We start from the raw sequence: 13,589 nt of genomic DNA, 5'->3' as shown, positions 1-13,589 counted from the left end.
AAAAAAAAAAAAATACTTTACATATATATATGCTATGAATACCAGGGGTACCAGGGGTACCAGGCGTACCAGGGGTACCAGGGCTACCAGGGGTACCAGGGGTACCAGGGGTACCAGGGGTACCAGGGGTACCAGGGGTACCAGGGGTACCCCTACACCCCCCCCTGCAGGGGTACCAGGGGTACCAGGGGTACCAGGGCTACCAGGGGTACCAGGGCTACCAGGGGTACCAGGGGTACCAGGGCTACCAGGGCTACCAGGGCTACCAGGGCTACCAGGGCTACCAGGGCTACCAGGGGTACCAGGGGTACCAGGGGTACCAGGGGTACCAGGGGTACCAGGGCTACCAGGGGTACCAGGGCTACCAGGGGTACCAGGGCTACCAGGGGTACCAGGGGTATCAGGGGTACCAGGGGTACCAGGGGTACCAGGGGTACCAGGGGTACCAGGAGTACCAGGGGTACCAGGGGTACCAGGGGTACCCCTACATCCCCCCCTGCAGGGGTACCAGGGGTACCAGGGGTACCAGGGCTACCAGGGGTACCAGGGCTACCAGGGCTACCAGGGCTACCAGGGCTACCAGGGGTACCAGGGCTACCAGGGCTACCAGGGCTACCAGGGGTACCAGGGGTACCAGGGGTACCAGGGGTACCAGGGCTACCAGGGGTACCAGGGCTACCAGGGGTACCAGGGCTACAAGGGGTACCAGGGGTACCAGGGGTACCAGGGGTACCAGGGGTACCAGGGGTACCAGGGGTACCAGGGGTACCCCTACACCCCCCCCTGCAGGGGTACCAGGGGTACCCCTACACCCCCCCCTGCAGGGGTACCAGGGGTACCAGGGGTACCAGGGGTACCAGGGGTACCAGCTTAAATATATATTTCTGTATTTCTTCAGAGTCTCGGCTCAATTGAAAATGATTTGTTTAACAGCTTTTATAACTTCATCTATCGTGTGTCTGACTAAAGCTGAACTACCAGAAAGGCCTCTTTTTGGCACTAGAATATATGGAGGTAGGGAAAAACCTATCAGCAGATCTACACACGGCATAAGCTAATATGTAGGCAGTCAGCTCACTTTATATTGTGACCGCGGCTCACTGCTTCGCAGCAACGGCGGACTACACCAAATATCACGAGGTCACCGCCGAGACGGAGCTGAAAACGTACTTTCCCGCAGAGAACTCGAAAAATACCATATTCAAGCTGAAGATCCACTCGAGGTATAAGAAAACTGGGTTCATAGCCGACATTAAACACCCTCCCTATACAAGGTTCACTGTCCACTACCCGCCGCTCTGCGCCCGCATCCTCTGCAACGATGACTCTGGCGAGCTCTGTGGCATTGGCACGTGGACTTAGCAGTGCAGCAATCGCGTCTTGCCCAACGTCTTCATGAGCGTCTATTACTATCAGGATTTCATTAATGAAACCATTGCGGATATGTGCAAATATAAATAACTAATGTATGACGAAAACAAACTATTTTTATACACAAGAATATCTATATTTATTTATTTGTTTATATCAAATGGACCCCTAATAGCTATGTGTTAGCTATTAATATTTTCAAAATTAATAATATATATATTTATTAAATTTGGAAGCAGACTATTCAATGAGGGACTGAGAACTAAGAATGTGTGTATACCCTACTATATTTCACTAGCTAAATCAAAACATTCTTTCATTTAAATATTGGAAGGCAAGAGTTGTAGTCTATAGAAAGAATCTACAGTAAAATATAAACTTTTTTTTGCTATCGATTTGAAAATTAAATAGATAAATATTTTAATACTTAGTCCGTAATAAAAAAAATATGTATATGATATTTTATTTTTACACATTAATGCAAAACTTGAGGTTTGACTTAAAAAGCCTTAGTTATTTGGTAAAGATAAATCTCGTATATCTTTATTATTGACTTTTTAATGAAACAACTTTAATATAAAGAGTTACAGACTTCAAAGAAGTTTAAAAAAAAAAAAAAAAAAAAAAAAATACTTTACATATATATATGCTATGAATACCAGGGGTACCAGGGGTACCAGGGGTACCAGGGGTACCAGGGCTACCAGGGGTACCAGGGGTACCAGGGGTACCAGGGTACCAGGGGTACCAGGGGTACCAGGGGTACCAGGGGTACCAGGGGTACCCCTACACCCCCCCCCTGCAGGGGTACCAGGGCTACCAGGGCTACCAGGGCTACCAGGGCTACCAGGGCTACCAGGGGTACCAGGGCTACCAGGGCTACCAGGGCTACCAGGGGTACCAGGGGTACCAGGGGTACCAGGGGTAACAGGGGTACCAGGGGTACCAGGGCTACCAGGGGTACCAGGGCTACCAGGGGTACCAGGGCTACCAGGGGTACCAGGGGTACCAGGGGTACCAGGGGTACCAGGGGTACCAGGGGTACCAGGGGTACCAGGGATACCAGGGGTACCAGGGGTACCCCTACCCCCCCCCCCCCCCCCTGCAGGGGTACCAGGGGTACCAGGGGTACCAGGGGTACCAGGGCTACCAGGGGTACCAGGGGTACCAGGGCTACCAGGGGTACCAGGGCTACCAGGGCTACCAGGGCTACCAGGGGTACCAGGGCTACCAGTGGTACCAGGGGTACCAGGGCTACCAGGGCTACCAGGGCTACCAGGGCTACCAGGGGTACCAGGGGTACCAGGGGTACCAGGGCTACCAGGGCTTACAGGGCTACCAGGGGTACCAGGGGTACCAGGGGTACCCCTACCCCCCCCCTGCAGGGGTACCAGGGGTACCAGGGCTACCAGGGGTACCAGGGGTACCAGGGGTACCAGGGGTACCAGGGGTACCAGGGGTACCAGGGGTACCAGGGGTACCAGGGGTACCAGGGGTACCAGGGGTACCAGGGGTACCAGGGGTACCAGGGGTACCAGGGGTACCAGCTTAAATATATATTTCTGTATTTCTTCAGAGTCTCGGCTCAATTGAAAATGATTTGTTTAACAGCTTTTATAACTTCATCTATCGTGTGTCTGACTAAAGCTGAACTACCAGAAAGGCCTCTTTTTGGCACTAGAATATATGGAGGTAGGGAAAAACCTATCAGCAGATCTACACACGGCATAAGCTAATATGTAGGCAGTCAGCTCACTTTATATTGTGACCGCGGCTCACTGCTTCGCAGCAACGGCGGACTACACCAAATATCACGAGGTCACCGCCGAGACGGAGCTGAAAACGTACTTTCCCGCAGAGAACTCGAAAAATACCATATTCAAGCTGAAGATCCACTCGAGGTATAAGAAAACTGGGTTCATAGCCGACATTAAACACCCTCCCTATACAAGGTTCACTGTCCACTACCCGCCGCTCTGCGCCCGCATCCTCTGCAACGATGACTCTGGCGAGCTCTGTGGCATTGGCACGTGGACTTAGCAGTGCAGCAATCGCGTCTTGCCCAACGGCATAAGCTAATATGTAGGCAGTCAGCTCACTTTATATTGTGACCGCGGCTCACTGCTTCGCAGCAACGGCGGACTACACCAAATATCACGAGGTCACCGCCGAGACGGAGCTGAAAACGTACTTTCCCGCAGAGAACTCGAAAAATACCATATTCAAGCTGAAGATCCACTCGAGGTATAAGAAAACTGGGTTCATAGCCGACATTAAACACCCTCCCTATACAAGGTTCACTGTCCACTACCCGCCGCTCTGCGCCCGCATCCTCTGCAACGATGACTCTGGCGAGCTCTGTGGCATTGGCACGTGGACTTAGCAGTGCAGCAATCGCGTCTTGCCCAACGTCTTCATGAGCGTCTATTACTATCAGGATTTCATTAATGAAACCATTGCGGATATGTGCAAATATAAATAACTAATGTATGACGAAAACAAACTATTTTTATACACAAGAATATCTATATTTATTTATTTGTTTATATCAAATGGACCCCTAATAGCTATGTGTTAGCTATTAATATTTTCAAAATTAATAATATATATATTTATTAAATTTGGAAGCAGACTATTCAATGAGGGACTGAGAACTAAGAATGTGTGTATACCCTACTATATTTCACTAGCTAAATCAAAACATTCTTTCATTTAAATATTGGAAGGCAAGAGTTGTAGTCTATAGAAAGAATCTACAGTAAAATATAAACTTTTTTTTGCTATCGATTTGAAAATTAAATAGATAAATATTTTAATACTTAGTCCGTAATAAAAAAAATATGTATATGATATTTTATTTTTACACATTAATGCAAAACTTGAGGTTTGACTTAAAAAGCCTTAGTTATTTGGTAAAGATAAATCTCGTATATCTTTATTATTGACTTTTTAATGAAACAACTTTAATATAAAGAGTTACAGACTTCAAAGAAGTTTAAAAAAAAAAAAAAAAAAATACTTTACATATATATATGCTATGAATACCAGGGGTACCAGGGGTACCAGGGGTACCAGGGGTACCAGGGGTACCAGGGGTACCAGGGGTACCAGGGGTACCAGGGGTACCAGGGGTACCAGGGGTACCAGGGGTACCAGGGGTACCCCTACCCCCCCCCCCCCCCCCCCCCTGCAGGGGTACCAGGGGTACCAGGGGTACCAGGGGTACCAGGGGTACCAGGGGTACCAGGGGTACCAGGGGTACCAGGGGTACCAGGGGTACCAGGGGTACCAGGGCTACCAGGGGTACCAGGGCTACCAGGGGTACCAGGGCTACCAGGGGTACCAGGGCTACCAGGGCTACCAGGGCTACCAGGGCTACCAGGGGTACCAGGGCTACCAGTGGTACCAGGGGTACCAGGGCTACCAGGGCTACCAGGGCTACCAGGGCTACCAGGGCTACCAGGGCTACCAGGGGTACCAGGGGTACCAGGGGTACCAGGGGTACCCCTACCCCCCCCCCCCCCTGCAGGGGTACCAGGGCTACCAGGGCTACCAGGGGTACCAGGGGTACCAGGGGTACCAGGGGTACCAGGGGTACCAGGGGTACCAAAGGTACCAGGGGTACCAGGGGTACCAGGGGTACCAGGGGTACCAGGGGTACCAGGGGTACCAGGGGTACCAGGGGTACCAGGGTACCCCTAATAGCTATGTGTTTGCTATTAATATTTTCAAAATTAATAATACATATATTTATTAAATTTGGAAGCAGACTATTCAATGAGGGACTGAGAACTAAGAATGTGTGTATACCCTACTATATTTCACTAGCTAAATCAAAACATTCTTTCATTTAAATATTGGAAGGCAAGAGTTGTAGTCTATAGAAAGAATCTACAGTAAAATATAAACTTTTTTTTGCTATCGATTTGAAAATTAAATAGATAAATATTTTAATACTTAGTCCGTAATAAAAAAAATATGTATATGATATTTTATTTTTACACATTAATGCAAAACTTGAGGTTTGACTTAAAAAGCCTTAGTTATTTGGTAAAGATAAATCTCGTATATCTTTATTATTGACTTTTTAATGAAACAACTTTAATATAAAGAGTTACAGACTTCAAAGAAGTTTAAAAAAAAAAAAAAAAAAATACTTTACATATATATATGCTATGAATACCAGGGGTACCAGGGGTACCAGGGGTACCAGGGGTACCAGGGCTACCAGGGGTACCAGGGGTACCAGGGGTACCAGGGGTACCAGGGGTACCAGGGGTACCAGGGGTACCAGGGGTACCAGGGGTACCCCTACCCCCCCCCCCCCCTGCAGGGGTACCAGGTGTACCAGGGGTACCAGGGGTACCAGGGGTACCAGGGGTACCAGGGGTACCAGGGGTACCAGGGCTACCAGGGGTACCAGGGCTACCAGGGCTACCAGGGCTACCAGGGGTACCAGGGCTACCAGTGGTACCAGGGGTCCAGGGCTACCAGGGCTACCAGGGCTACCAGGGCTACCAGGGCTACCAGGGGTACCAGGGGTACCAGGGGTACCAGGGGTACCAGGGGTACCAGGGGTACCAGGGGTACCAGGGGTACCCCTAACCCCCCCCCCCCTGCAGGGGTACCAGGGGTACCAGGGCTACCAGGGGTACCCCTACCCCCCCTGCAGGGGTACCAGGGCTACCAGGGCTACCAGGGGTACCAGGGGTACCAGGGGTACCAGGGGTACCAGGGGTACCAGGGGTACCAGGGGTACCAGGGGTACCAGGGGTACCAGGGGTACCAGGGGTACCAGGGGTACCAGGGGTACCAGCTTAAATATATATTTCTGTATTTCTTCAGAGTCTCGGCTCAATTGAAAATGATTTATTTAACAGCTTTTATAACTTCATCTATCGTGTGTCTGACTAAAGCTGAACTACCAGAAAGGCCTCTTTTTGGCACTAGAATATATGGAGGTAGGGAAAAACCTATCAGCAGATCTACACACGGCATAAGCTAATATGTAGGCAGTCAGCTCACTTTATATTGTGACCGCGGCTCACTGCTTCGCAGCAACGGCGGACTACACCAAATATCACGAGGTCACCGCCGAGACGGAGCTGAAAACGTACTTTCCCGCAGAGAACTCGAAAAATACCATATTCAAGCTGAAGATCCACTCGAGGTATAAGAAAACTGGGTTCATAGCCGACATTAAACACCCTCCCTATACAAGGTTCACTGTCCACTACCCGCCGCTCTGCGCCCGCATCCTCTGCAACGATGACTCTGGCGAGCTCTGTGGCATTGGCACGTGGACTTAGCAGTGCAGCAATCGCGTCTTGCCCAACGTCTTCATGAGCGTCTATTACTATCAGGATTTCATTAATGAAACCATTGCGGATATGTGCAAATATAAATAACTAATGTATGACGAAAACAAACTATTTTCATACACAAGAATATCTATATTTATTTATTTGTTTATATCAAATGGACCCCTAATAGCTATGTGTTAGCTATTAATATTTTCAAAATTAATAATACATATATTTATTAAATTTGGAAGCAGACTATTCAATGAGGGACTGAGAACTAAGAATGTGTGTATACCCTACTATATTTCACTAGCTAAATCAAAACATTCTTTCATTTAAATATTGGAAGGCAAGAGTTGTAGTCTATAGAAAGAATCTACAGTAAAATATAAACTTTTTTTTGCTATCGATTTGAAAATTAAATAGATAAATATTTTAATACTTAGTCCGTAATAAAAAAAATATGTATATGATATTTTATTTTTACACATTAATGCAAAACTTGAGGTTTGACTTAAAAAGCCTTAGTTATTTGGTAAAGATAAATCTCGTATATCTTTATTATTGACTTTTTAATGAAACAACTTTAATATAAAGAGTTACAGACTTCAAAGAAGTTTAAAAAAAAAAAAAAAAAAAATACTTTACATATATATATGCTATGAATACCAGGGGTACCAGGGGTACCCCTACCCCTACCCCCCCTACCCAAAGAACTTTTTATAAATTTGTGAACCGTGAAATAATAATCTTGAAATCGGCTTTAAATACCCAAAAATAAAAGCAAATAGAAAACTATTATGTTATTTACAAAACACGTTCCAGTGAGACAGGTTTTCTTTTGTACAAGTCATTTCCTTTCTCTTCCGACACCAAAAGAAAGCAAAGAATGCCACGTTCTAGTATTCAGCCTTTTCGTTTGTGAGAACCTAACAGTCAATGCAAAACCTAGAGCTGAATCAAAATGCCTCACACTCAAAGCGCATACATGCTCATGACCAGACATTCTTCGTCTCATGCTTAGCTCTCTGCGCTCTTTGCGCTGCTCTCTTTTCCTCAATCGCGCGCTCTGGCATTCAGTCTTCCACATCGTTCCCAAGAGCTCCAACTGTTGCATTCTCTTTCGCCACATCGAATCTTCCAGTGCGTAGCCATGCATTGCGAACGCAAGAGAGCGAGGGAGACCGCGTGCCGCGCCGCTGCTGCAGCGAGAGGAGCAGGGCAGAAGACGAAAACAAGTAACACTAACCAAACCACAGCACAGCAGCAATGAAAATGCCTCCACAAACCTGCCGGCGCTACGCCACAATTCCAGTCAGTTTTTATGTTCATCATTCATTAATAGTGCTGTTGTTGTTGTTGTTGTTATTGTTGTTGTTGTGGCGGTAGTTGTTGCCTCTGCCTCTGCTGCGAGCTACACACAGCTTGTCGTCTGCATTAGCGCTTTATCAGCTGCCGCTACAATTCTAAGCAATTGCCTCCCGTTCTCGCTCTGCCGCTGCTTCTTTCCATTGCCTCCCCGCCCGCCGCACGGCATGGGAAAGAGGCAACTAACGCTGACACAGCCCGCTGCCTCGCTCCCGGGGCTCGCTCACTATTTGTAGCTGCGGCCGTTTTCAGTGCACGTTGGAATCTTGACGCGAGCGCGACGATCACTCATAGTATAATCCGTACCCAGAGCGTTTCGAATAACTCACACCCCGTTTCCCTCGCTTTTTGTGTGTGCAGCTGCTTTTGTGTGCGTGTGTTAGTGTAAGTGCGTGTGCGATACTCTGTGCATACACATCTTTCAAGCCGAATTAACAGCGACCTGACCTTTGCCAAAGTCTCAGAGCCCCTGACAATATGAGAGAAATAGTGCACCTGCAGGCCGGCCAATGCGGCAATCAGATTGGCTCAAAGGTACGTATAATCAATAGCAATTGCACCTCAGTGCCACACACTCGACGCCCCTTAATAAATAGTTTCGACTTTTTTCACAATATTCCTAACCTCACATGTTTAATTATAAAACAGAACGAAATAAACGCGCTCTTTGCACTTTCCACGCTCAATCTCTTTCGCTGTGCCGTGCCGCACGCTCTCTCTCTCTCTCTATCACACTAAGTGTGTGTGTGTGTGTGTGCGTGCTCTCATTTATTGTTTTGCCGCTTTACTGCAGATTGTTGTCGATGGGGTTGGGGGCAGACGTGTCAGAAACTCTTGCGCTCTTGCGCTCTCCGTTCGGGGAAACTATAGAACTGCAGAGTAACAGCAATAACAACAACAGCAACAACATAAACTGACGCAACCGACAATTCTAGAAGTTTTGAATTTGCGCTGATTTATCTTATCATGTTAATGATATCAGCAGGCAGCTGAAGCACTGGACTCTCATAGATCATTTTCCAAAGCGTAACACAATACGAAATGTGCACTTGGCTAAAAGCTGAAAGCTTAAGCAAACATGGCAAATTAATTACGACAGCCGTTAAGTTAGTCTGCTTTCCTAGTTGTCGAGATCTTTTTATGAAATAAACATATTTATAACGAGTGTTGCATGCATAGAATAGAATAGAGTATCTCCTAGTCAGTCTAGCCAGCTTAGAGCACCTTCAACATACATACAGTGGATATTACATAGAGTATACCACATATATAGAGTATCTCCAAGTCAGCCTAGGAGATACAGACATAGATCTTGCTTGATATATAGTATGTAGAGTATCTCCAAGTCCGTCTAGCCAGTTGCTTCATACGAATCGGAATATTAAGTGGCAGGTGAAACAATGCGATCATTCGTGTAAGCTTGTTGGCTTTGATCTTCAACTTTGTGGTTCAAGTAATGCATATGCCGTTTGAATGTATTTCGAAACTTTCACGAAGGTTTTTTTGGGGCTGTGCTTCTCATATACCATTTCACAGCTCTGGCGGGCCTAGGTAATTAATGCTAGGTAAGCTTTCTTTCGAATGCCCTCTATACTTGACTAAATTTACCTGCTGTTTTATGATTGCTGTTGTTGCTGTTGCCATATAGAAAAGTCCAGATAATTGGGAAGTGCTAGGAAATGCAGAGCACACCTGCATACACAATTAAAGCGGCGCGAACAGAAATTCGTATCTTGTAGCTATTGTATCTTTACGATTCGATCGCTCTTCTTTTGCCGCCTGCCAATTCCATTGACAATGACGCAGAGCGTACTTGTATATCTAGGCATGCCTACAAGCTCTTATCGCAATCCAATATGTATACTTGTATATATGTATGTATTTATGCAATCAGTCTTGTTTACAAAACTTTGAACATAAGTCCAAGTCATAAATGGGTGACAGCTCGTATCGCTAGCAGAGCGGCGTACCCAAAAATAGGCATTACATATGACACTGACTATTCGGTTATTTCGCATCAAGTGGGTCACAATCTAAATGTCGTCGCTGGCAGACGGACAAAAGCTGAACGCTTTTTCACTTAACCCCCCATGTTAACTGCCAATTAAAAGTAAAACAAGTTAGTGCGCTCAACAGTGCCTGACTGAGAGTTACCCTAAGCTCTGTTGGTGAATCATAAAACTCGATCATTAATGCTGCATGGATGAACAATCTGGTATATGGCTTAGAATAATGCAATAATCATATTTCATCCTAATATAACCTATTCATTGAAAAAAAAGTATAAAATAAAATTTAAAAGAATTAAATAAAAATTAAAAACATAAAAAAATAAAATAAAATATAGGATTTTTATTGAATGTAAATTAGTCATAATGTTAAATATTAATTTACAAAATTTAAAATAATAATAAGTATTATTCATAAAATGTAAATTAAAAAAAAAAAATAGTTGCAAGCCAAACAAGAGATTTAATAAAATTAAATAAAAAATTAAAAGTAAAAACAAATATTACATTTAATTGAAAAAAATTCGTTTTTATGCAAAGCATTCATAAAAAAAAATAAATAAATAATAATAATAAAATAAAATAAAAAATATTAAAAATTAAAAACAATATATATAAAATTTATGGTAGTGGCAGAGCGAGATAGCCATATTAAAAAAAAAAAAAAAAAATAGAGTATATTAAAAATTATCATCATTAATTTCATTATGAATTAAATAAGTTAAAACAGATTAAATTTATTTGAGCTGCGGATCTTTCATCGATTGATTTTCAAGCAGATGTCAGTAATAATTAGTTTCGCTGTTAATCTTACTCTAGACCTGCCTCTGTTACATAGTGTTGCTCGAAACTATGACACCCCTTCTGGAACGGAATTCACAGGTTGGGGGGCATAAAAATGAATATAACTGTCGCGACGCAGCCCCAAAAAGGCAACTCGCTGTCCATTCTAAGCTAATTTAGCGCATTAATGTTGACTCGCACAATTTACCCCAGCCATGAAAATCCAGAAAGAGCCACAACAACAGCAACAACAACAGCAACAACAACAACATCGATGAAGTCGTTGACGTTTGACACAGTTTTCGCTTTGCTTGTATTTTTCTCTTGCTGTATTTTCTTCGTTTCCCAGCGCAGTTTTCTCTGCACATTAACCCATCTGCATATTTCGTTACGTTTCTTGTTTTGCTTCTCTCTCAGCTTTTTTTTTATTTTTTGCTCCCTTTTTGGCTCCGGCTCTTTACACGCTTTTCCACTTCAATTTTATGTAAACATATTTTTAAAGGTCTTTTTGCGTGTTACCAAGTTAATTAGGCCGCACGTTGCAATGACAAAGCCATGGCCTATCCCATCAGGTTTGATGTACCCATTTCCCATTTCCCATTTCACTCTGTTTCTATATGCCAGCATAATTTAAAGTTTATTTAAATACAAGCCTACAATTCATTATGCAAACTCTGTTGGACTGAGGTGGGCTGAGTTCATGCTCATGTATAACACAACAAAATCCAAAGAAAGAAAAAAATAATTGTTGTTGCATTAAATTTGCCTATAATAATATTGGAGCATATTTTGCTGCGGGCATTATTTACATATACATTTAAATTTCGTTCATTTTCACTGTGATATTATTTTGCAATTTAATTGAATGTCCAATTCTGATTAATTGGCTGTCAGTGTGAGTTATTGTTTGTGCGCTAAAATAAATAAATAATAAATATGCAAAACTGCGTGCGTGGCGAAAAATATGCTCCCTCTAAATGGACAAATTTATGTACAGCAGCTAACTGTTCTTTTATATACGCATACATGCCATATCACTATATTGTATATACATACATGTATACACAGTTTGCTCAGATAAAGAAAACAAGCGCCGAGAATTCAGAACTATAAATTTGTCATAGGTTGTTAAAATCATAAATCAATAGATAACAGCAGCGTCAATAAGGGATAATAATTTTAACCTTAATGAAAAGAATAAACAATGAATATGCCCCAAATTAGATTCATAATGCATAATTAAAGTTTTGTTGAACATTGAATTGTTAAAAGCTGTTGTAAGATATATAGGAAAAGCTCTCAAATCAAACGCAAACTAATTTGTAAATAAAGTATATAAATATACCAGCTATGACTAAACGTGCTGCACTTTTCAGTTAAGCACCATCGTTATCAGTGACGGTGCTCCCCGTACGCCTCACTTCGACCATGCATGATGAAATGGCGCCACACGCTCAATGAATCATATTTGCCATTTCATCATGTAGTTCTGATTCGCATTGCGATCTAGGCATCATCTCGGCACATATTATATCATCTATCTAGAATGTGTGTGCTGTAGGCCTAGTTTTTGTCATTCTATGAAATATAGCCCGCATCTAGAGTCTCAAAACCTATTAACGATCGAGTTCATTCACTCAGAGTTCGTGATTCGAGTATTTCTATTTAGCACCTTTTAATTCATTCATTCATTCAATTAGCTACTCTTTAACCTGTATCAAAAGTCTACCTACTTTTGGCTCACTTAAAGCAATTGTTAAGGCTTGATCCCATAATGAATGTAAAAAGGCTTTTATAAAATATATTAACTGAGTTCTACATTTTGTTTACAATTGAAATCAACCCCCCAAGAAAGTAAGAATATGTTTTGTGCTTTAATTTTTCAATATGGCCTTAAGACTTTGTGTGCTTTGGTATGAGAGTTGAAATTGATCACACACATACACACACACACACTCACAACCAACCAGCCCTCACACACACACACACAGACACGCAAAACTCAGGCCGACACATGAACATGCACATTTATTTAGATACTAACGATACTACTAAGGTCATGCATGCCAGGATATTGTGGAAAAAGGCCTGCAGCGAGCTCTTTTTTCATTATTTACATAAACCTAATTTTCCCTAAATCATTTTCTGAACAATAACAGGCAAAATCTATTTACGGCGCACACCGTACGTCGCGTCGTTGCCCTTAATTCAAGCGCCTTGCGTTCCCTTGAAAAAAGAAAAGAAACGAAACGACGACGGCGAGTGAGCAGCGAGCAGAAGAAATGGTTGGGGAAAAAGTGTGCTGAAAGTGTATAGACAAGTGCAACGTTGTCGTATTTCAGCCAACAGCAACAACGACAACAACAACAGCAACAGCAACACAAAATGCCAAAACGCAACCAACAGACAATAAAATTAAAGAGCTGGCAAAAGCCAACCAAAACCAAAGCATCCAACGTGGCTTATACTGCATGCAAATGGCTGAAACACATTTCAATGTGTGCATGTGTGTGTGTGTGTGTGTGCTGGCCCGCCTTAGGACACATTTATTTATGCTTATAATGGCAGGGCATCAGAGCAGCGCCAAAATAATGCACAAAATTGAATTATCGATAACGTTGGCAACTATCGCAGCTATAATTTCTTTATGGTTACACGCTTTTGCCATGTGGCGGGTGGTTGTGCTGTGCTGTGGTGCGGGGCAGCCACCTGCCAGCTGCCATGTGGCATACTGAGAGTTTGCTCTGCTCGCTTG

The 13,589-nt window shown here is 43.6% G+C and overlaps 2 protein-coding genes across 3 annotated transcripts in view; both read left to right on the top strand.

Moving 5' to 3' along the window:
- CDase (neutral ceramidase) overlaps positions 1-13,589 on the top strand; it is a 192,232-nt gene that overhangs the window by 101,404 nt on the left and 77,239 nt on the right. The gene's annotated exons all lie outside the window — the stretch shown is intronic.
- The window catches only part of betaTub97EF (beta-Tubulin at 97EF), a 29,156-nt gene continuing 23,843 nt past the window's right edge, over positions 8,277-13,589 (top strand). Inside the window, exon 1 of one of the 2 annotated variants that reach the window (XM_018113314.3) lies at positions 8,277-8,576. In XM_018113314.3, the coding sequence (XP_017968803.1) occupies positions 8,520-8,576 (57 nt within the window). In that variant the 5' untranslated portion in view covers positions 8,277-8,519. The remainder of the gene's footprint in view (positions 8,577-13,589) is intronic. The other variant, XM_018113312.3, reaches the window with a different exon arrangement.

The sequence above is a fragment of the Drosophila navojoa genome, chromosome 2, assembly GCF_054131105.1.
Source record: "Drosophila navojoa isolate 15081-1374.11 chromosome 2, UAZ_NAV_1.0, whole genome shotgun sequence".
In the NCBI taxonomy this organism is placed as follows: Eukaryota; Metazoa; Arthropoda; class Insecta; order Diptera; family Drosophilidae; genus Drosophila; species Drosophila navojoa.
This window is presented reverse-complemented; position numbering and strand designations above follow the sequence as displayed.